The sequence below is a fragment of the Pelodiscus sinensis genome, chromosome 10, assembly GCF_049634645.1.
Source record: "Pelodiscus sinensis isolate JC-2024 chromosome 10, ASM4963464v1, whole genome shotgun sequence".
In the NCBI taxonomy this organism is placed as follows: Eukaryota; Metazoa; Chordata; order Testudines; family Trionychidae; genus Pelodiscus; species Pelodiscus sinensis.
In genome coordinates, this window is record NC_134720.1 from 18,661,074 (window position 1) to 18,686,970 (window position 25,897).

Here is a 25,897-nt window from a genome sequence, read left to right on the forward strand (position 1 = left end):
TAAAGAAAGATAAATATAACAATTTCAGGTTGAAAGACATCCCTGGCTCACTCCGGTATGTTTTAAAAAATGCCAAGAATAATATGCTCCCTCATGTCACAGTCCTGAATAAAGGAATAGCAATAATTCAACATTTCAGATATACAGATATGCATTAGTGCTGTTTTGCTCTGGACTCTCTGATATATGGACGGTGAATTTATTTAAAGTAGAGACAGGGCATGGAATTACTGATATTCCTTTTTAATTTCCTCTTCAATGTGGCCGAAGAAGAAGAGTCTGTTCCTAGAGGCAGAACTTTCTGGTGGCTAACAGAGTGCTCATCATTGAAGCATGTGGACAGTAGGAGACCCCTACTCATGTGCTGATCTGTGATCTGTTTTATACACAGTGTGGCCTTTTTGGCCCTGAACTTCAAAAGGCCCAAAAGCCACTGTGCATTAGTCATTAATATGAGGCTGCAATTACTGTAAGCAACAAAAGATGAAAAAACCCTATGGCACATTCCAAATGTATGTAAGCACTAATTTTACTCTTAATAACCCAAACATACCTGGTGATCCATGATCTCCTGGAGGCCCTCTTTGACCAACCGGACCACAGTGACTGCCCGAGTCACCTGTGTTACCTATTAATGTTAAAAACACAAATGATTTTGTAAGACCTCAGTGTCCTTTTCATCTGTAAACCAAAAATAGATAATGTTGCAGGCACAATATCTTACAAATATTAATAGCAAAAATAATAAAAATAATTCTTAATTTAAAAAATATTTTATTACATTGGACAAAAAAAATTACACAAACTAGAGAACTGTCCTTGATAAGTTAATATTAGGAAACAGAATGAGGGAGGAAGGAAAGCTTCCTTGTAAGTGACTGTGGTAAGGTTTTATATTAAAAGTGGACAGTATCATCTAAGCACTATTTGGGAATAGGCCCCGTTGTGCTAGCCCCTGTACACACAACATAACAGGCTGTTAAATATGCCAACAGCATACTAAAAACAAGTGTATCAATCAACATTTTGGAATCTTCATCTGTCTGGGTATTCTGTCTTCCTAAGGACTTTTACCACACCTGTTGTCATCGTCATCATCATAATCACCAAGGGTGTGTCTAGACTACAGGGTTTTTTCAAAAAAAAGTGGCCTTTTTTTTAAAAAAAACTTCCCCTGAGTCTAGACTGCTGCAGCGTTCTTTCGAAAGTAAATCGAAAGAATGCTGCAGTTTTTTTGACCGTGGAAAACCTCATTTTACGAGAGAGAATGCCTTTTTTTGAAAGTACTCTTTCGAAAAAAGGCGCTATGTAATGCAAACTGTGCTTTTTCGAAAGTAATGGTTGAAGTGTAGATACAGGCAGTCCCCGACTTACGTGGATCCGACTTTGCAAAGCTCCGCTGCCCGAGCCCCTCCGCGGCTTTGCAAAGCCTCAGGGGAAGCCGGGGGGGGGGGGGGGGGGGGGGCGGCAGCCCAGACGCTCCACTGCCCGAGCCCCTCCGCGGCTTTGCAAAGCCTCAGGGGAAGCCGGCAGCGGGGCAGCCCAGACGCGCCGCGGCTGTCCCGCTGCCGGCGTCCTCAGAGGCTTTGCTCCCCGTCTCCCTGGTCTGCTGGTCTCCAGAAGACCAGGGAGACGGGGAGCAAAGCCGCAGAGGACCCGGGCGGTGGGACCGCGGTGCGTCCGCCGCCCGCGTCTTCCTGGTCTGCTGGGGGGGGGGGGGATGCGCAGCTAGTACACCCCCCCCCCCCCCCCCAGCAGACTAGGCTTTTCTCCGGACGCCTATGGCAGAGCAGCTGGAGTGCTGCCGGTTGGTCCTGCAGCGCCGCTCTGGGCGCTACTGGACCAACCCGGCAGCACCCCAGCTGCTCTGCCCCAGGCGTCCTGATTCAGCCGCTGCTGAAACTGACCAGCAGCGGCTGAATCAGGACGCCTGGGGCAGAGCACCTGGGGTGCTGCTGGGTTGGTCCAGTAGCGCCGGAGCAGCGCTACTAGAGCAACCCAGCAGCACCCCAGCTGCTCTGCCTCAGGCGTCCCCAAGTCAGCTGCTGCTGAAACTGACCAGCGCTGACTACAGGAAGCCCGAGGCAGAGTTGCTCTGCCCCGGGCTTCCTGGAATCAGCCGCTGATCAGTTTCAGCAGCAGCTGACTTGGGGACACTTGGGGTTCTTAAGTTGATTCTGTATGTAAGTCGGAACTGGCGGTCAGTTTCAGCATCTTGTACGTAAACCGGGGACTGCCTGTACTCTTTTTCAAAAGAGGCTTTTTTGAAAGATACTTTCGAAAAAGCCTCTTTCGAAAGAGGCTTGCAGTCTAAATGTAACTCAAGTGCCCACTGAAGATTTAAACTTCATTTACTTGTGTAGGCTTGTTTTAACCTTTGTTAGGGTATGTCTACACTACAAAGTTAGTTCGAACTAACAGACGTTAGTTCGAACTAACTTTCATAGGCGCTACACTAGCGCTCCGTTAGTTCGAATTTAATTCGAACTAACGGAGCGCTTAGTTCGAACTAGGTAATCCTCATTCCACGAGGATTAAGCCTAGTTCGAACTTACTAGTTCGAATTAAGGGCTGTGTAGACCCTTAATTCGAACTAGTGGGAGGCTAGCCCTCCCCAGGTTTCCCTGGTGGCCACTCTGGCCAACACCAGGGAAACTCGTCTGCCCCCTCCTGGCCCCGGAGCCCTTAAAGGGGCACGGGCTGGCTACGGTGCCTGTGCCAGGTGCAAGCCTGCCAGCACCCAGCCAGCAGACCCTGCACCTGGCACGGCTCGAGCCAGCCACCCGATGCCCCACCAGCCCTCCCCCTCTTCCTGGGACCAGGCTGGCGGCTCCCGGGAGCTTGCCTGGGACCGCAAGAGGCGGGCACCAGCCTGGGCTAGTGCAGACATCGTGGACCTTGTCCACGATCTCCGCACTAGGCACAGGAAAGTGGCCAGCTAGGGCAGGAGAGCTGCCAGCGTGGCCACCCAGGAGCACGTGTGCATGAAAATCAAGGGGGTCCATTGAGACCCCCGACCCTGAGCCCTGAGCTTACAATGGCTGTCCTGGGTCAGACCAAAGGTTCATCTAGCCCAGTAGCCTGTCTGCCGACAGCGGCCAACCCTAGGGACCCTGGAGGGGATGGACCGAAGACAGTGACCAAGCCATTTGTCTCGTGCCATCCCTCTCCAGCCTTCCACAAACCTTGGGCAGGGACACCACTCCTACCCCCTGGCTAATACCACTCCATGGACCCAACCTCCATAACTTAATCTCACTTCCCTTTAAACTCTGTTCTAGTTCTAGCCTTCACAGCCTCCTGCATCAAGGAGTTCCACAGGTTGACTCGTTGCTTTGTGAAGAACAACTTTCTGTTACTAGTTTGAAGCCTGTTACCCATTCCTTTCCTTTGGTGTCCTCTAGTCCTTCTTTATGGGAACTAATGAAGAACTTTTCTGTATGCACCCTCTCCACCCAACTCCTGCTTTTAGAGACCTCTATCCTGTCCCCCCTCCGTCTCCTCTTTTCTAAGCTGAAAAGTCCCAGTCTCTTTAGCCTCTCTTCATATGGGACCTGTTCCAAACCCCTCATCATTGTAGTTGCCCTCCCCTCTCCCACCCTCTCTCTTCCCCTCTCCCACCTCCTTTTCCCAGTCTCCCCCAGGTTTGTTCAATAAAGACAGACTCCATTTTGGAAGACACGTTATCTTTATTTTGTACATCAGGAAGGGGGGCTAGGGAAGGGTAAGTGGAAGGAGGTGAGTGAGGAATGGGGTACGAGCCCCCGATGGGGAGGGCTTGGCTGGCTCTGTGGGCTTCTGGGGGTGGAAGCTCTCCTGCAGCTCCCCAATTGCCCCCTCTCCCCAGATGGCAGCCTAAGGCAAGTGCAGCCGGGCTGATGGCCGAGTGCTGTGATGTGCCCAGTGTGGGTACTCCGGGCACTCCAAGCCAGGACTGCTTTGCAAGTGGGGCACCCCTGAGAACTGTCTGTCCGGGGTGGGGGTCGGGACCCTTTAAGCACAGCCCTCGGCTAGCCTGAGACAGCATCTCCACGCTCTAAGTCCTCCTCTGATGCCCTGCCGGCACTGCTTCCGGCCATCCTTAACCCCGCTTCAGGGTCCACTTAATGTGGACATGCTAGTTCGAATTAGCAAAACGCTAATTCGAACTAGTTTTTAGTTCTAGACGCGTTACTTCGAATTAGATTAGTTTGAATTAACTAATTCGAACTAAGTTAGTTGGAATTAGCGCTGTAGTGTAGACATACCCTTAGTGATTTATTCATGAAATCTCTAGCCTAGCAAGATGCACACACAAGTCTTAAAGCTGTGGACTAAGATAAGTAGTGTAGCATAAAACATTTAGTGAATGATAGAATTAATAGAAAAATACACACAGGAGAAATACTGAAATGACTGCCTGGAAATCAGGAAGCTTTAGACTGTAGAAATAGTTCATTTTTGCATTTGGAGAGAAATGAGAATGGACGTAGACACAGCATTAATACAACATCACTATCTATTTCTAGTTAATTAGATAATGATGGCAACATTTAAGGTCAGTTTTTGAGGGGAAAATTGCAATAGCTTCTGAAAATTATGGTATTCTATAGCTTTTGACAGGTGCAACTTGAAAACCTAAATCAGTGGAGCCATATCCCAGTGCCCTAGTACAACATTTAATTTGCAGACTGCCTGATCAAAAGCCATATTCTGAGGTATCAACTCAGTTTACTTTCTGTATGACTCTCATTAAGTTGTGTGGGAATTTGTCTGAGTAAAAGCTCACTAAGGATCTCAGTATTTGGCCCTACTTAAAGGCCAAGTATTATAATAAAGCACACACAGGTCTTACAGAAATAACTTTGAAAAGGCAAGGGAAATCAGCAGAGCTTAAGTCTGTTTACTCTGAAAAGGCTCCTTAAGAACAAATTTTGGGTTTCTGATGCTGTGCCTGACCTTCTCTACCCTACTTTGCTTCTTCCCTAACAGACTCCTCACTTTCTGTTGTTGCTGTTCTTCAAACTCCTCTTATATTGAATTCATGGATCCACAGTCCTTTCACCTCAGAATATTATGCAGGTATCTAATATCTCCCCCACACTCCTGCTGGCCTCTAGTTTCTCTGCCTGAGTTTTCTGTGAAATGTATTGAGACGACTCTAGAATTCAAATGTTCAGTTATTCCTCTCACCAGAGAAGATTCTGTTCAATGCCTTGATTACCATCTACTCGAGCCAGTTTCTTTAAAAAAATGTTCAGTTACATGTTTTAATCCCTTTTAACTTGTTTCTGGTCAAGGATTTCTCTTTGTCTCAAATATTTGTTCATAAATTATTTTTTGTGAAAACACATTCCTGGGAAGATGCTGAATTATTAGTATCATGGAAAAGATAATCTAGGGAAGGAATGTCACTGTGTCTATATTTTTGTTCCAAATAAATCACTGATTTTCACATTCTTTTACACTTTTATTTTTGTATGAACTAGTTTTAACAAGAAAATCATATTCTAGGAAAGCTTGAAACAATAGAACAATACAGCGAATATTTTCTGTTCTTAATAAACTGACTTTAACTATTCAAGGTCAAAATTTTAAAGTAGTCTCAGCCCATCTTCTAAATAGGAATATCAAAAATTGCACATGAAAACATGATGTCCAAGGTTGTTTTTGTTTGTAAGCCATCAAATTTGTGCACGCATATCAGATTTACAATTGTCCCAAAAGTTCAAAAATCTTAAGCTAGATGTCCTTAAAAGTACGAGATTTAAAATTAATTATAAATTGTGTTGGTTTTTGGACATTTTCTGATGCTCTCACCTTTTTTTACGAACTTTCCCATCCCAATTGATGTGAGATCATATCACATTCACATGTTCAATATTCAGCCAGAAATACATGTCTTCTATCCCCAGGAATATGGGGAGCTCCTATTCTCTCTCTCTCTCAATAGGCAGCTGCCACCACTCTAATTCTCCTCTCTGTGCTTCCCCACAATATACTGCCTCCTCCTATTCTCTAAAGCCTGGTCAACACTAAAAGGTGAAAGTCAACTTAAGATAGGCAACTCCAGTTACGTTAATTACATAGCTGGAGTTGAAGTATCTTAAATCACGTTTTGGCACCATTCACACAGCAGGAGGTCAAAGGGAGCACATGCTCTCGTTGACTTCCCTTACTCCTCATGAGGAGTTGGACTAGCAGCACTGACAGGAGCACCCTCTCAATTTGAATTGAAGGGTCTTCACTAGACCTGCTAATTCGAACCCTGGAAGATTGACTGCGGCAGCGTCGATCTTCTCCATCATGTCGATAAGCCCCAATGTATCCCATCCATATTTCCCTCGCTTTCTCCTCAGTCATCTCCCCATTACATTCTCCCATTCTGTTGGGCCATCCCTGCATCCCCTTTCAGGTAAACTTATGAGTCTGGAGGCAGAAACCGAAATATAATGAGAATCTTTAAAAAAACCTCACACCCTTGTTGTGAGACTTATAATAAAATCGTAAGTTGGTAACACGTGGCCAAAAACAAATGCACAGTTAGAGGCCACTTTTGAAAATCTGTCTCTTAGTTGTCTACACAATAGTTTCAAGTCCATCTTTTCATGCAGGTACTTTTTCTCCTTTTTTCTCTTCCATTCATGGGTGATGTTCCCCTTTCTCCTTAGGTCATATACATACTAAGTATCTGAAAACTAATACAAATTTAATCACAAAAGCCATCTAGTTCAGGAGCTCTCAAACATGATTGCACTGCAACCCCCTTCTATAAATGAAAAGTACTACATGACCCCAGAGGGAGGACTGAAGCCTGAGCCCTGCCACCCTAGGTGGGTGGAGGACGGGACAAAGCTGAAGCCCAAGGGCGTCAGCCGCCTGTGGGAGGCCTGTAACCAGAGCCCTGTCAGCCAGAGTTGGAGCTCTTGGGCGTTTGCTTCAGCACTGAGTGGTGGGACTTGGGCTTTGGCTTTGACTCCAGGGTCCAATAAATCTAATGCCAGCCTTGGCAACATCATTAACACGGAGTTGGGACTAGAGATGTAAAATCCCTGTGAATCAGTTAACCGGTTAAATATTAGGTTACGCGAATGTTTAACTGTTTAACCAACTAAATTGGCTCGTGACTGCTCTACCCACAGCCCACAGGGCTTCTGCCCCGCTCTGAGCTCCTGCGCTGGGGTAGGAGCTGGCTCCCAGCCTCTGCTAGAGCAGACTCTGACCACAGGGAGCTCAGGCGCCTCTGTCTGGAGCAGCTTTTGTCTGCTGGAGCAGCTCCTGCTTGTGGGGACCCATCTGCAGCAGGTGGGGAGCTGCTCCAGCCCCCACTGGTAACCAGTTAACTGGAACCAGTAAGCATTACCTGTTCAGGTTGATATTTACCAGTTAACCTCTCACATCCCTAGTTGGGACCTACTTTGAGGTCCCAATCCACAGTTTGAGAAATACTGATCTAGATAATCATTCTGTCATTTGAGCCGATGATATTTTATAGCTGCACTGATGTTTTACTTATTTTTTTGGCTGAAGTGTGATCTTGTGAAATTTAGCTAAGACAAAGTCATCTTCAAACTTCCTATGAGCCTTTTAAAAAAAAATGAGAAATTCCCAAATATCTTACTATAGTTAAATGAAAACTTTTTGTTTAGCCATAAAACAGTCTTGTGTCTAATGATTTTCACATGTGAAGTATCTCTGTCTCTCCTTTCCAGAGGGTGCACTCAATGTATATACAGCAATCTAACAAAATACTGCTTATATGATACAGCTTGTATGTTTCAGCTCATTACCTTTAGGTCCTTTTGCTCCAACCAGTCCTGGACTTCCACGTACTCCTGGTAAACCTTGCTCACCCTGATGCATTATTAAAAAACACTGTGTTTAAAATATAACATACATAACAGACACTATCTGTAAAATCATTTGACTTTGTTGCAAAAATGAAGAGACTGATACTGTATTGAAATATTATTTTGTCTTCACTGTATGATTTTTCTAAGGAATAATCCACTAGTCTTTGTCAAATAATTGCCAAATGCTGACCTTAGAGATATGCAGGAAACACCAATTATTTTGAATGGGATCTGTGTATATACAACTAAGGCTAGAATTTGACTCAAATACCTTAAATTCCCTCTAGATGATTTAACTAATGGAAGAGCAGTTTAATTCAAAAGTGGTACTTTAGTAATGTATTTTATACAAGTACACAAATGAATGAAAAGCATTTTATCTCCTTTTTGTTGACCTCTAAGAAATTGGTGTCGTCCCTCTAAAAAGAGAGAATTTCCCAGTTTTACATCGTAAACAAGCAGCTATCATCTGAAATACATAGCTTTACACTTTCCTTCAGAAGTAATTTGGTAAAATATAGATCAAACACTGAGGATAATGGATAGATGAATATTAAAGCCTAAATTCAACTCCAATTTACAGCTTGTACAGTATAGCCTGCCTTCCAACACTGGCCAGTCCCAAATGCTTCAGAAGCAATTAACAGAACAGCGCAATTTAGTAAGTGATCTATCCCATCTCCAGCCCTAGCTTCTTCCCGTCAGAGTTAGCTGTGACCCAGCATGTGAACTCTATGAACATGCTTCTATGGCTTGTGTTCTACAGCCAGCCATGTTTCTTGGGTTCTAAAATGAAGTACAGTGCTATGAACCAATTAGCTTGCACTGTTGCTCTTAGCTTACCTGGTCACCCTGTTGTCCTTGAAAACCAGTAATTCCTCTTAAACCTGCCAATCCTGGGGAACCTGGCAGCCCTGCAAATCCAATCTGTCCCTTATCACCAGGTTCACCCTTTTGAGTTCCTGGGAGTCCATCTTTGCCTGGTGAGCCTGGGATCCCTCTGATTCCAGGACTGCCTTTTTCACCTGAAATTATTCCATAACAAAAGATTATTATGAATTTATCCTGATCTCTGGGTATTCTATGTTAGCACCACATTTTTTGTGGGTACACTTGTGCATTCCCAATTCATGAAGTACACAATAAATTGTGGACAGAAATTATAGTATTTATACCAGTAAAAAGGATATATGAGCACAGTTGGATAGTCGGATGGTCAAATGCTAATATTTGTGTTCACAGTTTTTAACCTGCAATTTTTGAAAGCCGAGAGAAGTGGGGGGAGGCGGAAGAGGGTAGGCAGACACTCTCTCTCTCACCTGTTTCCCCTGGAAATCCAGCCTCACCACGAAGCCCTTGTTCCCCTTTTTGTCCTTTTTCCAGCTGTAAGGTAACGATACCACTGTTTCCTTGACCACCTCTTTCACCTTTCAAAAAGAACATATTGAATGTATACAAATGCTAACTGACACATTATACCATAAACTGCATTAAATATATATTTGAGTGCTTGGACTCTCTCCCCAAGTTTTACAGATTGCTCTTTTTTCTTCTCTACAACATAATGTAAGTCCCATTTATTTAAAAAAGTTTAGCACTGAAATTATTTTGTCTTTCCCCATTTTATATTAATTAGTGAACCACTATACTCTGTGTAATTTGGGAATAGCTTCCTGTCTGGGTGGAGTAGTTTGCCTGAGGGCTACTAGACTTGCCATTGTGCAGATCTTTTCGTTTTCACTGACTAGGTATTTGCCTGGCTGAACCTTATTCTTTGTTTTAATGCTGGGACACAATATTGCCAATAGGTTTTATATATACATTAGACAAAGAGAAACACATGACAGAACCTTAAAGAATGCCCTGTTTCAAATCGGCTGGTAATTACATAAAATTGCCCTTTATCTCCATTTGAGAAAGTGCTGTGCTAAACACAGCAGTGAGTGTAAGAGGTGCATAAAAACAGGTGCATAAAAAGCCAGACTCATTAACCACACCACCTGATTCTCCTTACAGGTATTTACACTAGTGTAACTCCATTAGAAAATGACAGTGAAATGATTAGAGGCCTTTTTTAACAAACAGGAAATTAAAACAATTTTATAAACAACAATTGAAAAATCTCACAATTGAAATGCAAAGGTAATATGTATTCTCTATACCTTTTTGCCCTCTAGCTCCACATTCTCCAGTAGACCCCCTTGGGCCCATTTCTCCTTGTTCACCATTTCTACCTGGGATTCCAGTCTGTCCTTGTTTTCCTGGGATTCCTGGGAAACCTTGGATGCCTTGGATCCCTTTGCTTCCTGGTAATGTTAAGATACGGATGTACTTATCTAATAGTTTACTGTGGTTCTGCCTTTATATTCTGACAAGAGTGCAAAGCAAAAGGGGAATCGTTTAGAGTGAGTTTTGAAAAATTTAGTAATATATGAAACCTAATAGCAGTTGTATTTAGTTAATACTACAGTAAAGCTGGTTAACTATAGAACATGCTGTAGCAAACTTTCACTGTCTAGGTATGTAGCTGATGATCATAACAGTGTCTGAGTGTACAGAGGTTTACACATGGACAGGCACTCAAGTGTGGAAGGTAGCCACCACAGGGAGCCAGTTGAGGCACTGTGATACCCTCCCACTCAGCCCTGACAAGTGCTAGATTTCCACTGCTCTTTCACTCAGACTTTTTATATCAGTGGAAGATCAAGTACACTGGGACTCTTTTGGGACTTCCTGATACACTCCTTCTCTCATCTTCCTCCAGCACCAGGAATATGGCTCTGTCTGCCTGATTTCCTCTGGCAGAATCCTCCTTTGTAAGATGAATTCTCTGCTAGCTAAGTCCAGCCATTTTTAAGCTATTTTGTAACATTATGTGGTATAAAGAGGCCTAACAGACTAGAGCAGCCAGCCCACAGAAAACAATTAACCTCCCATATTTTCATTCTCTCATAACTTTCTGGGAAATTCTCATACTTTTGGGTTTAAACACTTATTTCAGGCTTAATTTTAAGCCTAATGAGTATTTCTTTTTAAGTCCGAGGAAAGTCCTTCAGCTTCTTGTAAATGCATTTATTAATTTTTAAGGCACTTAGGGTACGTCTAGACTACATGCCTCTGGCGACAGAGGCATGTAGATTAGACTACCCGGCATAGGAAAATGAAGTGGTGATTTAAAGGAGGCATACCTGGGAGGTCGACAAATGCCTTTGATGTCGACCGCGGAACTTCCAGACTACCGCGCTGAGCCGACAAACAGCTGATAAGCTCAGCACGGCAGCCATGTAAATTTAAATGAAGCGGCGATTATTTAAATTGCCGCTTCATTTTCCTATGCCAGGTAGTCTAATCTACATGCCTCTGTCACCAGAGGCATGTAGTCTAGACGTACCCTTAATTAGTGCCCCAGTAAAGTACCTTGCTTTGAAATCTCAATTGTTGCTATGGTTTTAATAAGCAATTCCCCAAAAGCTGGTAGCATTAGAAAGGATTCACAGCTGTAGCTTTCACAAAACAACCAAAACCAAAGAACCTTTTGGAGCTCCTGCAAGCTGCAAACTCTTTATGTTGGCTTAACTTTTGCTCCAAGAGACAGAAAAAACGGCAATGGTATCTGTTTTTTCACTAATGCATGTACAAGAAGCTGGAAGGGAATAAGGGCTGCAAAGTACTCCACTGACATCTCTTAAGAAAGAGAAGCTCTTTAAAGATTTATATATAACAGGGTGATAGACCACATTAGACTTCATATACCTCGTTGGCCTGGGAATCCAGGTAATCCATTGTTCCCAGGAAGCCCTGGATATCCTTGGGGACCTGGAAGACCAGGGGGCCCCATTACACCTCGAGTTCCTGGTAGGCCTTTCCTTCCAACTGGCCCTTGTGGGCCCATGTCTCCTTTCTGACCTTTAAACCCCCGTAAGCCTGAAAAACAAAACAGTTTATTTACTTACTTTATACAGAGAAGAATACAAGAAGATTCAGCAATATAGATGGTCATAAAAAGGATGCAGGGGGAAGGGATCTTAAAAAATAATTGATTTTTGGTCGAAACTTGAATGTTGAGAACACTGGGCTGAAAACTAAAATATTTGTAAACACTGCCATACTACCGCCTGGGAGTGGAAGAAAGTAGTTCATAGGAATGCTTGGCCCCATCAATATTTTAGTGTTTCAGATTCAATATGTAGATTTTTGAGCATTTGGTATTTGACAAAAAAATTCCCTGGAAATTAATTTAGTTAAATTAAATTTTCCATAGAAAAACAGTTTCAGTGGCTGTTTTTCCATCAGCCTTACTCAGTAACGCTGCTACCTAAGCCTAGGCAGTAACTTCATGCTAAATAATCAACACACTTCAGTTAGTGAAGATTATAATGTAGGAAATACTTAACTCTTTCATAGTATTAAAACACAATGAATGGGGGATTACTGAGTTTGTAGATACTCAGTGTAAAAAGATGCACAAAGTTCAGAGCTGTATGTAATGTTATGAGCACTGTTTACCTGGAGAGCCTTGTTGTCCAATAACTCCTGGCTGTCCTGGTGGCCCTTGTATGCCTTTATGACATGGCTGACCAGGTGAGCCTGGATAACCTGGAGCTCCTATTTCACCTTTTCTGCCTCTCAGACCTTTAGCACCTGGAAATCCTGGTGTACCAGCCTGTCCTAAAAAGAAGCAATATTACTTGTGACAAAAACTTCCCACTTTAGAGCTCAGGGCAATCTAGTCAACTATTGTTGCATTTTACCTACCTGTGCAGATTTTGATTAAAAAAAAGTTTGACGCCTTACTGCAGAGGTGGGGAACCTACAAGCCACAGGCTAGATCTGACCCTTGGCATACTTAGATCCAGATATATAGTGCTCGTGCTCCAACCCTGCAAGTCTTCAAGCCTCCATGCTAACAACCCCTCCCCCCGGCCGTGGGGCTGGAGTGTGAGCAGAGCCCCAAGTTGACTGTGATTTCCTTCAGGGAAAAATCCAGTTAGCATCAATGGATACTGATCAATGGATGCAGACAGAATTTTTGGCCAAGTGAAAGTTCAAAGGGGCTTAGGTACATGCATTTTGAATGTGTTTCAGAAGAGGTTGTGCATACATACATACCAGTGTTACAGAGGGGAAAATACCTGGATGCTCTCACATAGGCAATAAGGGACTCAGCACTGGACACTGTGTATCATGCTGTCTGTCTGCATCTCCTGCCAGCTACTTCCTGAATGCCCATAACTTTTGTAAAGGCCTTACTATATTTCTAATGTTTATAAACACAGTTAGATAAGCTGCTAGTTGACTGTTCCCTGTTGTATGAAATGAGCCCTGTTTTTTATTATACTGTACTAGTGTCTGTGTCCTGGACAACAAATTAAAATAATAAATATGTGGGACTTAATTCTGCTCTCATTTACGCTAATCAGGAGTAACTTCACATCAGTCATTGGGGAGCCACATAAGAGTGAAATCAGCACCAAGCCCAGTGTCTCTGTCTTTGTGCTTTAAATGCAATGGAAAAATGACTCATACCTTGTATCCCAGGAGCACCTGTGTCACCTCGTATGCCTTGTGAACCAGGTAATCCTGGCAATCCTCTATTGCCTGGAATTCCTGGAGGACCATAACTTGTATCACCTGGAACACCTTTCTGACCTGCCCATCCAGGAGTGCCAGGCAGACCTGGGGCACCATCAAGAGAAGAACCTCTTTCACCTTCTTCGCCTGGATCACCAGCATTGCCCTGAAAGCCTATCAAATTTAAAAATCAAAGTAGGCAATAGGTCAAATGGTATGTTTTAAAGCAGGGGTGGGGAACCTTTTTTGGGTCGAGGGCCATTTCATGGTTTAAAAAAAAATTCTCCCTCTCTCACTTACCTTCTGGCCCTTCAGCTCCTGATGTGCCTGGTTTGCCTCGCTGGCCTTTTGGCCCATCAAAGCCATTTGGCCCAGGAGGACCAGGGGGCCCTCTTACACCCTTTGATCCTGAGAACAGAGAAAGGATACAGATTTTATAGGTTCAGTTTGTAACCTATCAAAGCTCCGAGAATTAAAAGGAGATGTAAGTAAATAATGATACATCTTCGTTGCACATTGTATCATATAGCATTTACATGCAAATCTTCCTTTTTTCAGCTAGTGCTTTCATATCTTTCTGAGCATTGTGGGAAAGGTACCCAAGTTGGCACAATGGCACCTGCCAGCTTGAATCCCAGCATTGTGCACTTGTCTTTAAATCTCCAGAAGGGGTTACTCTGGGCCTTATGATAGTGAAACAACTACAACAGAATATATTATAAAATTACTAATTATATGAACCTGCTGAACACAGGGTCCTAATTCAATTTTGTTGTGTATATAGATAGTAAAATAGGATATAATCGATGAATCCCAAGATTTACAGGGTAAAGGTCATAGTTTTCTTATGTTCTGCACTCCCTCCCAATTTATGCTGAGATGGCAAAGATGAAAAAATGTATTGATCCCCGTTCTTTCACTTTAGGGTGTGCGAGGTCTCAGACTAGCAAAAACGTTAAAAATTTCTATCATGTTGCTTTGTCTAATTCCATTTTCAATGCATAGAGTTAAACCAGGGATTGACCAACAGTTTTCTCAATGTTGTCCACTGTGTTCACTTGCTTTCAGTGATTTTTTTTTTCTATTTCAGAGTTTCTCAAAATGGTCCGTGGACCCACTCTGAGAAAGCTGCTACTAGATCACTCTGATTTATTTACTTACCAGATCCACAGCCATGGAGCCTTATGGCTCCCATTGGCTGCAGTTCACTGTTTGCAGCAAGGAGGAGCCGCAGAAAGCAACGGCTCGGGTCATGCTCCTTCATGTGGTTCCCCTTGGCTGCAAATGGCAAACAGCAGCCAATGGGAACCGTAAAGCTCTGTGATTGCGGAGTCGGTAAGTAAGCAAGCTGGGAGCGGCCCAGTAGCAGCTTTCTCAGAATGGTCCACTGACCCTTTGAGAAACACTACTCTATTTTCTTGAAAATTTTCCTAACCTTTTGGAGCTGACCACAAACAACATTGAGAAGACTGTTGGTCAATCCCTGGTTTAACTCTGTGCATTGAAAATGGAATTAGACAAAGGAAGAATTTGGACCCATCTGCCTAGTAAAAACAGAGTTCTTAAGGCGAAGTTGTGGTGGTCCCAGGAGTTCCAAGCAAGGGCCATACCGATGCAATGTTGTTCTATCCTTGAAGCAGATTGATTCTTAAAGTAACACTCTGCCTTCTGGGCTCCTCCTTGATAAGAAGGGGAAATGCTCTGTGTCAGGTCTATGCCCAGCATATTTACTTTCTTCAGCATGTGGCTGTAGGTACTTCAGTTAGCGGATGGAGCCAAGGTTCTTCCCGCCCTGTCCAAGCTACTTGCATCAGCGTGGGATTTAGCAGCCCTACAGAGATTATTCTCTTCATGTGGTCACTTGTGACCATACTAAACTGCTGCAGGACAGCAGCTCAACTAAAGCTCTTTGGGGACCATGCAAGCTGGGCCCAAGGCTAGTCCTTAATTATTTGTGGTTGTAATTATTTTTGGCTATTTACAAGTTTCCATTTTTTAGATCTGTTGTGATGTGGCTTACTATTACCAAGTTTTTAATAGCAACTCAGCATCATTTAAAGATAGATAGCAAATTATATTAAGAAATAAAATAACCCCCTGTTTCCCTCTCTGAGAAAACAGACCTTGAGCCCCTTGAAAACCTGGAGGGCCTGGACTTCCAGGATATTGTGGAAAACGACAGAGGGTGTCACCTGAAACAAGAGAATAAATACAATATGCAGGTACTGTGCATGAATAAAGCAAGTTTGATTATCTACTATAAGGTTCATGAACTAGTCACTCTTGACATTAACTGTACAAATTGTAAGGTTTATGGAATATTTATTCAAGTAATTATTTCCATGCTCTTTAAGCTGAGGGGTATTTTAATTTTAATGTTCTGGTTATATATTTGTAGGGTTGCCAGATGGTTTAACCAAAAATACTGACCCTCCATCCCCCACAAAAAAAACCCCACACCAGGAACAAAATTCTGTTGAGGGGGAAAAATAGGGGGAGACTGAAGTTGTTGAGCAAAAAAACAAAAAACAAAAATAAATAAAACAGCATTAAAACAGTATGGCCCCTTTAAGTGCGTGCAGAGTCAGAATAGGGATAGGAAGAGGGGAGAAGTTGAGAACTAAGACCCAGGGAAGGCATTGCTTCCCCTTGCTTTAGGTCTTTAGGCTTTTTGCGGGCAGCCATCTTGTTTTCTTGATTGAGCCAGAAGGAACCAGGTAGCAGGCGGGGCGGTGGGCCGGAGGATGTGGGGGCTGGGCCCAGTTGCTGAGTGTGTCGTAGGGTTGTCAGGTGTCTGGTATTTTTACCTCCTGGCAGGGAAACCCCCCCAGAAATTACTGGACATTTTAGGTGTCCAGTATTTTTTGAATTTTTTTTACTGGACAGGAGGTGAAAATATCAGACTGTCTGGGTCAATACCAGACACCTGGCAACCCTATTTATTTGATGTAAGTTTATACTGATCACCAGTAACGTTGGTGGAGGGGATATATTCTGCAGAGATTAAATAATAAATTTATTTTTATTTTCTGTGGTGTAAGCAGTAAAAATACTGTTGTTAAATATTGTTGAGAGGAAATGGAAGTGGAGAGATGACATTCTAATCTCACATGTGTATATTTCTGCTTTGCTTACTATTAAAGCAAATCCACAATATCCACTAACTGCTACATTGCATCACAGAATTTTGTTCTTGGTGAAAGCTGCCTTAACACTGAAATGACATGATCTGCTAATCTGTTATCAGAGATGTTTAGAGTTAGGATTAGTTTCTAGTCCCCAGAGCACGTTTTGACAAATTTAGTATTACAGGATCAACAGCATCGTCAGCATAGAGATATTAGGGATAATTTACTATTAATTGAAATGTTCCCTTTGCTTCTTAAATATCTTTACGCTCTGCAGAGAAACAATTCAGTGTGATAGCAGAGCATGCAGTATAGAACCAAAAGGGCACTTGATAAATACTGTTCACCCTGTCTGGATTGTGATAGTAAACAGAAGTGAGTGTGATAGTTGTCAGTTATTCAAAGTAGAATTTCATAGAATCAAAGGACATTAGAACTGTGGAAGGGACCTCAAGAGGTCATCGAGTCCAGTCCCCTGCCCTTACGACAGGACCCAGTATCATCTAGACCATCCCTGACAGATGCCTATCTAACCTGTTCTCAAATATCTCCAGTGTTTAACCACCCTGACAGTTAGGAAGTTCTTCTAATGTCTAACCTAAACCTCCCTTGCTGCAGTTTAAGCCCATTGCTTCTGGTCCTATCCTCCTTGTGACAATTTTTCTCCCTCCTCCTTGTGACACCCTTTTAGATACCTGAAAACCGCTGTCATGTCCCCTCTGTCTGCTCCTTTCCAAACTAAACAAGCCCAATTCTTTCAGTCTTCCTTCATAGGTCATGTTCTCTAGACCTTTAATCATTCTTTAATAATCCCCATGAAGGAAGGCTGAAAGAACTGGGTTTGTTTAGTTTAGAAAAGAGATTCTATGATTCTTGTTGCTCTTCTCTGGACCCTCTCCAATTTCTCCACATCTTTCTTGAAATGTGGTGCCCAGAACTGGACATAATACAAGTGAGGCCTAAGCAGCACAGAGTAGAGCAGAAGAATGACTTTATCTAGCACTGAATTGGAGAAATGGTCTGAGGTAAATAGGATGAAGTTCAATAAAGACAAATGCAAAGTGCTCCATTTAGGAGGTAACAATCAGTTTCATACGTACAGAATGGGAAGCGACTGTCTGGAAAGGAGTACGGCAGAAAGGGATCTAGGGGTCATAGTGGATCACAAGCTGAATGAGTCAGCAGTGTGATGCTGTTGCAAAGAAAGCAAACATGATTCTGGGTTGTATTAACAGGTGTGTGTCATTCTTCCGCTCTACTCTGCACTGATTAGGCCTCAGTTGGAGTATTGTGTCCAGTTCTGGGCACTGCATTTCAAGAAAGATGTGGAGAAACTGGAGAGGGTCCAGAGAAGAGCAACAAGAATGATTAAAGGTCTAGAGAACATGACCTATGAGGGAAGGCTGAAGGAATTGGGTTTGTTTAGTTTAGAAAAGAGCAGACTGAGGGGGGACAGGATAGCCGTTTTCAGGTATCTAAAAGGGTATCATAAGGAGGAGGGACAAAACTTGTTCATCTTGGCCTCTGGGGACAGAACAAGAAGCAATGGGCTCAAACTGCAGCAAGGGAGATTTAGGTTGGACATTAGTGAAAAGTTCCTAACTGTCAGGGGAGTCAAACACTGGAATAAATTGCCCAGGGAGGTTGTAGAATCTCCATTTCTGGAGATATTTAAGAGTAGGTTAGATAAATGTCTATCAGGGATGGTCTAGACAGTATTTGGTTCTGGCATGAGGGCAGGGGACTGGACTCGATGACCTCTCGAGGTCCCTTCCAGTCCTACTATTCTATGAAGGTCCAAGAACTGGAAAAATTCACCAAGGTTTGGTGTTTGAGTAAGTCAAACATGGAAGAAAGTCTGTCATTCATAAGTTGTTTGATAAATCAATAAAGGCGTTTAATTAAAAGCCAAGTCCTCTAGCACAAGGTAAGAGATCTTTAGCAGTAACAGAGAATTGAAAAGATCATGAGGGAAGAAATCAGTAACATGGAAAACTGGAATTCAACCATAACTTATTTACCATAAAAAAGAAGTGCAAAATCACTTCACTATTAACATTTAATTATCTGCTTGCTTTAAAAAAAAAAATCTACATTCACTGGAAATACATGTAGATGAAAACATGTTTTCATCCTAGCTGCTCCTAGTTTTCTGGTCAATGGCAATACATAGAGCCTACCACAGGTATTCCTCTGCCTAGGAGCAGAGGAGCAGAAGGGACAAGTCACTGCTTCTGGGGAGCTACGCAGAGCCAGGTAGAGAACCTGCTGGCTCTGCACCAGCTGGACTCTACTGAAGATCAGAAATGCCAGTTTACAGAGCTTTCCAGTTTGTAACAATCTAGATAACATAGCTGTTACTGTATTTGGATGTATTAAAGTCTGGGGAAAATGAAAAGATTTAACCAAATAATATTAGACTGAATTAGGTTTCCATATAGTGCAATTTGTATTAAAAGAGCAAGATATATTAGCTAGATTAACAGGAATACAGTGAAAATAGAAAAACTGAAAATACAGGCAGTCCCCGGGTTACATGGATCTGACATACATCAGATCCCTACTTACAAACAGGGTGAGGCAACCCGCACTAGCTGCTTCCCCCCAGCAGACCAGGGAGACGCGGAGCGGCTTTTCTCAGCAGACACCTCAGCTTGAGAATAAAGGCCTGAGGGAAGTGAGGTGTGGGAGAATAAAACTGAGCTCTGGAGAAATGTTTGGCTAGAGTTTCCCCTACAATATGTACCAGTTCCGATTTACATACAAATTCAACTTAAGAACAAACCTACAGTCCCTATCTTGTACGTAACCCGGGGACTGCCTGTATATCAGAGATTTAACTTGAACAGCAGTTTTAGATTAAATATTATACTGTATATACTGAAAAATGTAGCCTATAGAAATATAGGTACAATGTGTTTACTAATCTCAGTTTTACTACTTTGATCTATTTCTTTTTTTCATGTTATTCCACTTTCTCTGTGCAAGTTCTCAGAAGTTATTCTTTGCAAACAGAACCAATGCAAATAGGTTATTCTATATCCTGCCATGAGGACAGGGGACTAGACTTGATGATTTCTCGAGGTCCCTTCCAGTTCTAGAATTCTATGATTCTAACACTACTTCATGAATCAGCAATAGTTCTATATTCTGAGTCACTCAGCCCAGCAAATCCTTACTCAGATGTATACTCTCAGTTCAGAGAGTATTCCCACCAATATCACACACCTAAGGATTTGCAGGTTTAGGACCTTAGTGAATCAGCATTCATAGCATTTCATATGTCTTGTGTCTATTCCTGAATGCAGATCTCCCAGTTGAAAAGCAGACTATTTGAATTCTACCTAGCACACAGTCAATGAGAGAATTTTTAATGTTAAGGTTAAAAATTACCTTTTTTACCCTTTGGACCAGGTAGCCCACTTACACCAGTACTTCCTGAGTCTCCAGGGAGACCTCTGAGTCCTCGTGGACCAGGAAATCCCAAACCTGACGGTCCCACAGGCCCTCTTGAACCAGGAAGTCCTGGTGGCCCAAGAAAACCTTTATCTCCTGGCAGTGCTGATCCCCCATCACCCTATTTTTAAACAAGAATATATAAAAGTGCCATAAGAATAGCCCATTTTCTTTCATTAACTGTAAGTACAGTATTAGAGCAATATTTGAAAAATCTTTGGTTACACAATGAAATGATGAAATGGGCAACACGTGAAGTTTTTTTTTTTTAAATTAATTCTGTGGTAGACTTTATAAACTGCAACGCAGGCTCAGTAACTTTACTATATTCTGTATGTAGTTGGCCTGGAAATGAAGAACCAATTTCTTTTCTGGGTGAGATTCAATCCGTCCTCTCCCGCCCTCCCAATTCAGTGCACAAAGCCTGAGTGAATGGGCTTTGTGCAGGGAACTAGGTGAGAGTAGTGGTAGGGACTTGAATCCTCCTTGAGACAAACCACAGGACTGCTTGAGGTCTATACAGGCCTGAGTTGTAGAGATAGTTAACGGCTTGGAAAAACCGTGAGCAAGTTGTTCACCACAAGATAAGGTTAACTTTCAGTGACACTGGAGTCAATGGGGTTGACTAGGAGTAATTGAGAATGGAGTCTGGTCTATGACCATATACAATGAAGTTGTTGATAAACATTTTAAAACTGAAGGCCTGATCAAAGCTAAATGTTTTTGTACACCTGAGGTGCAACTGAAAGGGAAATCCTTAGTCTGAACAAGGTTGTGTTAATAGAAACATCTGGTAGGAAGATTCATATGGAAGCTCTGTCTGAGTTGTTCAGTGCACTGTACACCAGTTACTGCTTGGCTAGGCCTTTGACAACCTAATCCTCTGACCTCCTCTGGCTCTTTTCATTTAAGGTGGCTATGAGAGGAAAGCCATGATCTGAATGTCTCAGGTTTCTTTGCTTAAATAAAATAAAAAAAAATAGCAGAGACAAATGACCACAAAATACAATATGTCAGCACCCCACATACCTGCAGGGTTGGATGGCTAAGCTGGGCTTTCAAGGGAAATGTGTGCATGCTGTCATGGAGAGCTGGATGAGTAGATGGGTAGAGCAAAGAAATCACAAGGAATTACTAAAAGGAGACCAAAGCAGAGAGATAAGGAGAAGTTACATTGTCATGCCTTAAGTATGACTTGAAAAGGGAGTGAGTGGAATGATTTCATATGAGGGCCGGAAAGCAGTCAGAGCATTGAGTGAGGTAGGTGATATTCAGCTGAAAACAGACTCAATAGAGTAAAGTTTGAAGAGAACAGTGGATAAGGGGGATCTTGGGATTTTACCAAGAGGAACTCTGTGTAGAAGGAAGTGTCAATCGAGTCGATGGGGCAGACACCAAATTTTAGGGCACAAAAGAAGAAATTAATAGAGTATTGAAAACAATGGATCATAGTAAAGTATAGTCTGAAAATACACCTAAGATCCCTACAATAAAGAGCAGAGTCTGTATAAGGTTAGATTTTTTTTTCATTGTTCAGCAGTGGTAATACTCCCATAGCTTACTAGAAAAATATAAAACAGTTTACTCTGGAAACAAATTTGGAAATGTGTTGATTTTTTTAGTAAAATAAGAAATTAATTCAAAACAAAGAATGAAACAGTTCCTAACAAAGTTAAACATACTTGAATTCCTTTCTCTCCAGGCAATCCTGGATCTCCATCTCGTCCAGAAGTACCTTTTTGGCCTGGAAGTCCTGGAAACCCCATAGGGCCTCTTTCTCCTTTTGTCCCTTAAAACAGTTAAAAGGAAGCTGAGAGTAATATATGTAGCAGCTGTTGGTCTATTTTTTTCTGCTCAGCTGATGATAAGCAATCATTAACTGAGATCTGGACAACATGTCTGAGGCTTTACAAGAATTTTCTTCAGCTTGTAACATGGGATTTCTTTAATGCTGGATTTCAGTTTCTTCCTGGATGTGTTTAGACTGCATCCCTTTTCCGTAAAAGGGATGCAAATTAGACACATCGCAATTGCAAATGAAGCGGGAATTTAAATCTCCCCCACTTCATTAGCATAAACATGGCTGCCACTTTTTTCTGGCTCGGGGCTTTGCCGGAAAAAAGCGCCAGTCTAGACGCAGATCTTTCAGAAAATAAAGCCTTTTCTGAAAGATCCCTTATTCCTTATTCCATTTCATTCCATTCCATTTCCTCTGTCCATTTCTCCTCATTTGGAACAATTTATCTAGAATGGTTTAGATGGTGTTTGTTCCTGCCATGAATGCAAGGGACTGGACTTGATGACCTTGCAGAGGTTCCTTCCAGTTCTAAAGTCTGTGAGTGTGGTGGGCTGATACCTTTTCATTAAGACTGGATTTCTTTCTCAAAGGTACAGTCTAGTTAAAACAGAAATCACTGGCTTGATGCAGATATTACTGAGAGAAGGTATTTGGCCTGTGATATGAAAGAGGGTAGATTACGTGATTGTAATTACAATGAATTTGGGGTGGTCGGTACATTATGCAACCTACATGAGTATCAGTATAACCTATATATTACATCAGTAGTTCCCAACCGCTGAGCCGCGGATCTCTAGCTGCCGGGCCGCGGCAGCTCTTGGGGCTAGGGCACACTGCTCTCACAGCCACTATTGAGAGAGATGTGTCCGTCCCTGCCTCTCAGCCAACCAGTGCCAGGCAGGGGTGGGGTCTCCTCCCCGACGCGTAGGGAAGTGCTCTTCTGCGACCGGGAGGAGACCCATGCTGCGCGGCCCTCCTGCCACACAGGGAAGCACTCTTCCACAGCTGGAGTAGACCCTGCCCCTCCTGCCCAGTGCTGGTGGGCTGAGAGGAAGAACAGGACATGCCTCTCCCAACAGCTGCAGCAGGAGGGGAGGCGCTGGGCGGTGTATCCCAGCCCGGCCCTTAGAGTTGCCGCAACGCAGGCAGCAGCACAAGGCTAGGTGAGGAGGGTAGGGCAGGCACTCGTGACTCCAGGTGCGAGGCTAGTGCTGGGGGGCTCTGGAGGCTGAGCTAGTAGTGGGGGGGGGAGGACGACTGTAGAGCCAGGGCTGGCACTGGGAGCTCTGGGGATGGGGCTAATATTGGGGGCTGGCACTGGGGAGGCTCTGGCGGGTTGGGTGCAGTGGGGCCCTGGAAACAGGAGGCTGGTACTGGAAGGGTCTGGTGGGGGTACTCTAAGGGGTGAAGGGCTGGCACTGAGGCATTTGGGATGTGGAGCTGGCATGAGGGGGCTCTGAGGGTGGGAGGCTGGCACTAGGGGGGTTGGGTGCAGGGGACTTGGGTCAGTGGCTGGCACTGGGGGGGGTAGTGGAGGGGTTGGGGACTCTAGGGTTTAGGGCTGGCACTGGGGGCTGCGGTTTTAGTGGAACAGCAATGTATATTTGCATATTCACCATTTGCATAATGATATGAAAATATGCAGATAAAATGTAACTGGTCCACCAAAAGTTGGTGAATGGGTTTGCCAGTCCCCGGTTTCAAAAAAGTTGGGGCTTACTGTATTACATCACACCTCCTGGTGTCCCCTCTTGCATATGATCAGCTAGCAATAAATGCTTTAGAGATTTTTTAAACTGTTGGAACTGTGATTTCCACTCTTTTACCTTTAAAGCCAGATCTATTATGTAGCATGATCTGTCTGTATGATGGTCAGAAGAAGAAACAAATTAAAACTAATGAAGCCTCTATAGATGATCTAAAATAACTTTGTGCACATAAAAATGTCATGTCTTTAAAATCAGATATTGCAGAACATTGTACAAGCTAGAAGCAATTTGGGAATCTCCATGTTCCAATGAGGTAAGATTCATGTTCTTAGTTAATCTCAGTTACAAGATATTGAATCTTAAACCACACAGTGATGCAGGGATGTACACTGCGCCTCACAGCAGTGTAGTTTCTGAGAAATTTGGGCAAAGAAAACAAATATCTTTATGATAGGGTTTTTGTTGTTATTGTTTTAAGTGATTGATTGCAACTGTTCAAATATTTAGGATGTTAGCATAGTTTATAAATCCTTGGGGAGATGCATTTATGGGCAGAGTGCAGGTGAAACAACTAAAATGTAATTATCACCTGGGTTTTCAGTTTTTTCATATGGCTATCATGAGTACATGGGGGGGGGGGGGTCTTTATGTATTGTGACAAACTTGCTCCATTGAATTCAGCGAGAATTTTGCTATCCACTTCAGTAGAGCTAGGATTTCACTCAGTGTTATGCTGGAGCATGGTAAATAATGCGGAGTAATTTACTTGTAAGAGTTTCATATTTTTTCCTGAACATTAATGAAAATACACTTTTTGCACAAATTAAACTTTGCAAAAAATATTAACTCCAAAGGATTCACACCACTGTCTCAGAAAGTCTTTTGCAAATAAACAAGGAATAATTTGCACTGCTCCAGTATCTGTGCATGCATATGAGAGCACACAAACCCTCTACAGAAAGTGTACATGTTCACAGAAAGAATAAAGTATTTGTAAAGAATACTTTTAATCATAGTTCTTGTTCACAGAATAATTCATCCAGCTTTTTTTTCCAGAATTCAAGTTGTGTACCTGATCACATACTGTTTTTGATCTCAGATTGATTAAATGTATCCCAGACAAAAAAAAAAAAAAAGGATGGTTTCCAGTGGCCATGGAGGTGTTGAATTTCTCTGGGTAGGAGAGGTAGCTGTGACAAGCAAGCGTAGGGAATTTCCGGAAACAATTTAAATCAAATAATCTTTATTTAAACTGCATTTTGCTCAGTCCTAACCATATACATCTTTGTAATTGCCTGATAATAATATTAATGGTCATTTGGTCAATGGTGCAGGGGGAGGGATAGCTCAGTGGTTTGAGCATTGGCCTTCTAAACCCAGGGTTGAGAGTTCAATCGTTGTGGAGGCCATTTAGGGATTTGGGGCAAAAATTCATCAGGGATGGTACTTGGTCTTGCTGTGAAGGCAGGGGACTGGACTCGATGACCTTGCAAGGTCCCTTTCAGTTCTAGGAGATAGGCAATCTCCAGTATTGTATGGTAGCAGTAGCGGCATGCAATTATGCCATCAGCATGGATTTGGAGGAGGCACCAGGAAATCAATCTGTGTACACGTGGCTTTAGTGCTAGCATCTCTATCAGCAGCCTCTTTAATAAAAAGTATGTGTATTTTTACAAGCTCTCTTGTTATTATCCAGCACACAGTATACGAAATATAAAGGAGGATAATAAACTACAGCCTTACCTTTGATTTTCCTTCTGTCCGGGTCACCTTTTTCTCCTTTTTCACCAGCCATTCCAGAAGAACCAGGTTTGCCCTTATGATTAAAAAAATTAGGATTTTTTTAATCATTTCAGCTCAAGTAATGAATCATAATAAATAGCATACCTTTGATGTGGTGCCCCTATAATTGTTTCCAAATATACAGCACTCAAAGCAATACACTGAGGAAAAAACACTGTACTTTATGGGATCCCCTTAAAGAAAGAGGTGTAGCAATGGGGCCTGATTCTATATGATTTTTATATAATTTGTAATAACTCTGCTGATGTCCAGGTAGATGCAATTATAAAAAAATCAGTGTAATGGAGCACGGAATCAGTACCACCTCTCCCCCCTTGGGTCTTTATTCAACCAGGGCATGTAAATTTAAGTGTCTCGAGACCAAAGCAAATTGTAGTATTCACATGCTCTTCTCATTATGGCCTTTGGCCTACGATGCAGTTATTTCTTAAAATTCCACATTTAAATCACAGTGGTGTCATCTGAGTCCATGTTTATATGCACAGCACTGAAGTGCATCTAGTGAAGACACTATGTCAGTGTGAGAGAGCTCTCCCATCGGCATTTAAAAAAAAATCCTGTGAGTGGCATAACCTAGGTTGGTGGGGAAAAACATCTCCG

At 42.7% G+C, this 25,897-nt stretch overlaps 1 protein-coding gene across 1 annotated transcript in view; it reads right to left on the reverse strand.

The window, feature by feature from the left end:
• The window catches only part of COL4A4 (collagen type IV alpha 4 chain), a 112,919-nt gene that overhangs the window by 27,687 nt on the left and 59,335 nt on the right, over positions 1-25,897 (reverse strand). Inside the window, exons 22-34 of the mRNA XM_075937591.1 lie at positions 25,238-25,310; positions 21,670-21,776; positions 19,925-20,108; positions 15,527-15,595; positions 13,704-13,811; positions 13,359-13,577; positions 12,339-12,500; positions 11,586-11,756; positions 9,995-10,138; positions 9,152-9,259; positions 8,676-8,857; positions 7,770-7,833; positions 554-628 (exon numbers count right to left, since the gene is read on the reverse strand). Coding sequence (XP_075793706.1) covers positions 554-628; positions 7,770-7,833; positions 8,676-8,857; positions 9,152-9,259; positions 9,995-10,138; positions 11,586-11,756; positions 12,339-12,500; positions 13,359-13,577; positions 13,704-13,811; positions 15,527-15,595; positions 19,925-20,108; positions 21,670-21,776; positions 25,238-25,310 — 1,666 coding nt within the window. The remainder of the gene's footprint in view (positions 1-553; positions 629-7,769; positions 7,834-8,675; positions 8,858-9,151; positions 9,260-9,994; positions 10,139-11,585; positions 11,757-12,338; positions 12,501-13,358; positions 13,578-13,703; positions 13,812-15,526; positions 15,596-19,924; positions 20,109-21,669; positions 21,777-25,237; positions 25,311-25,897) is intronic.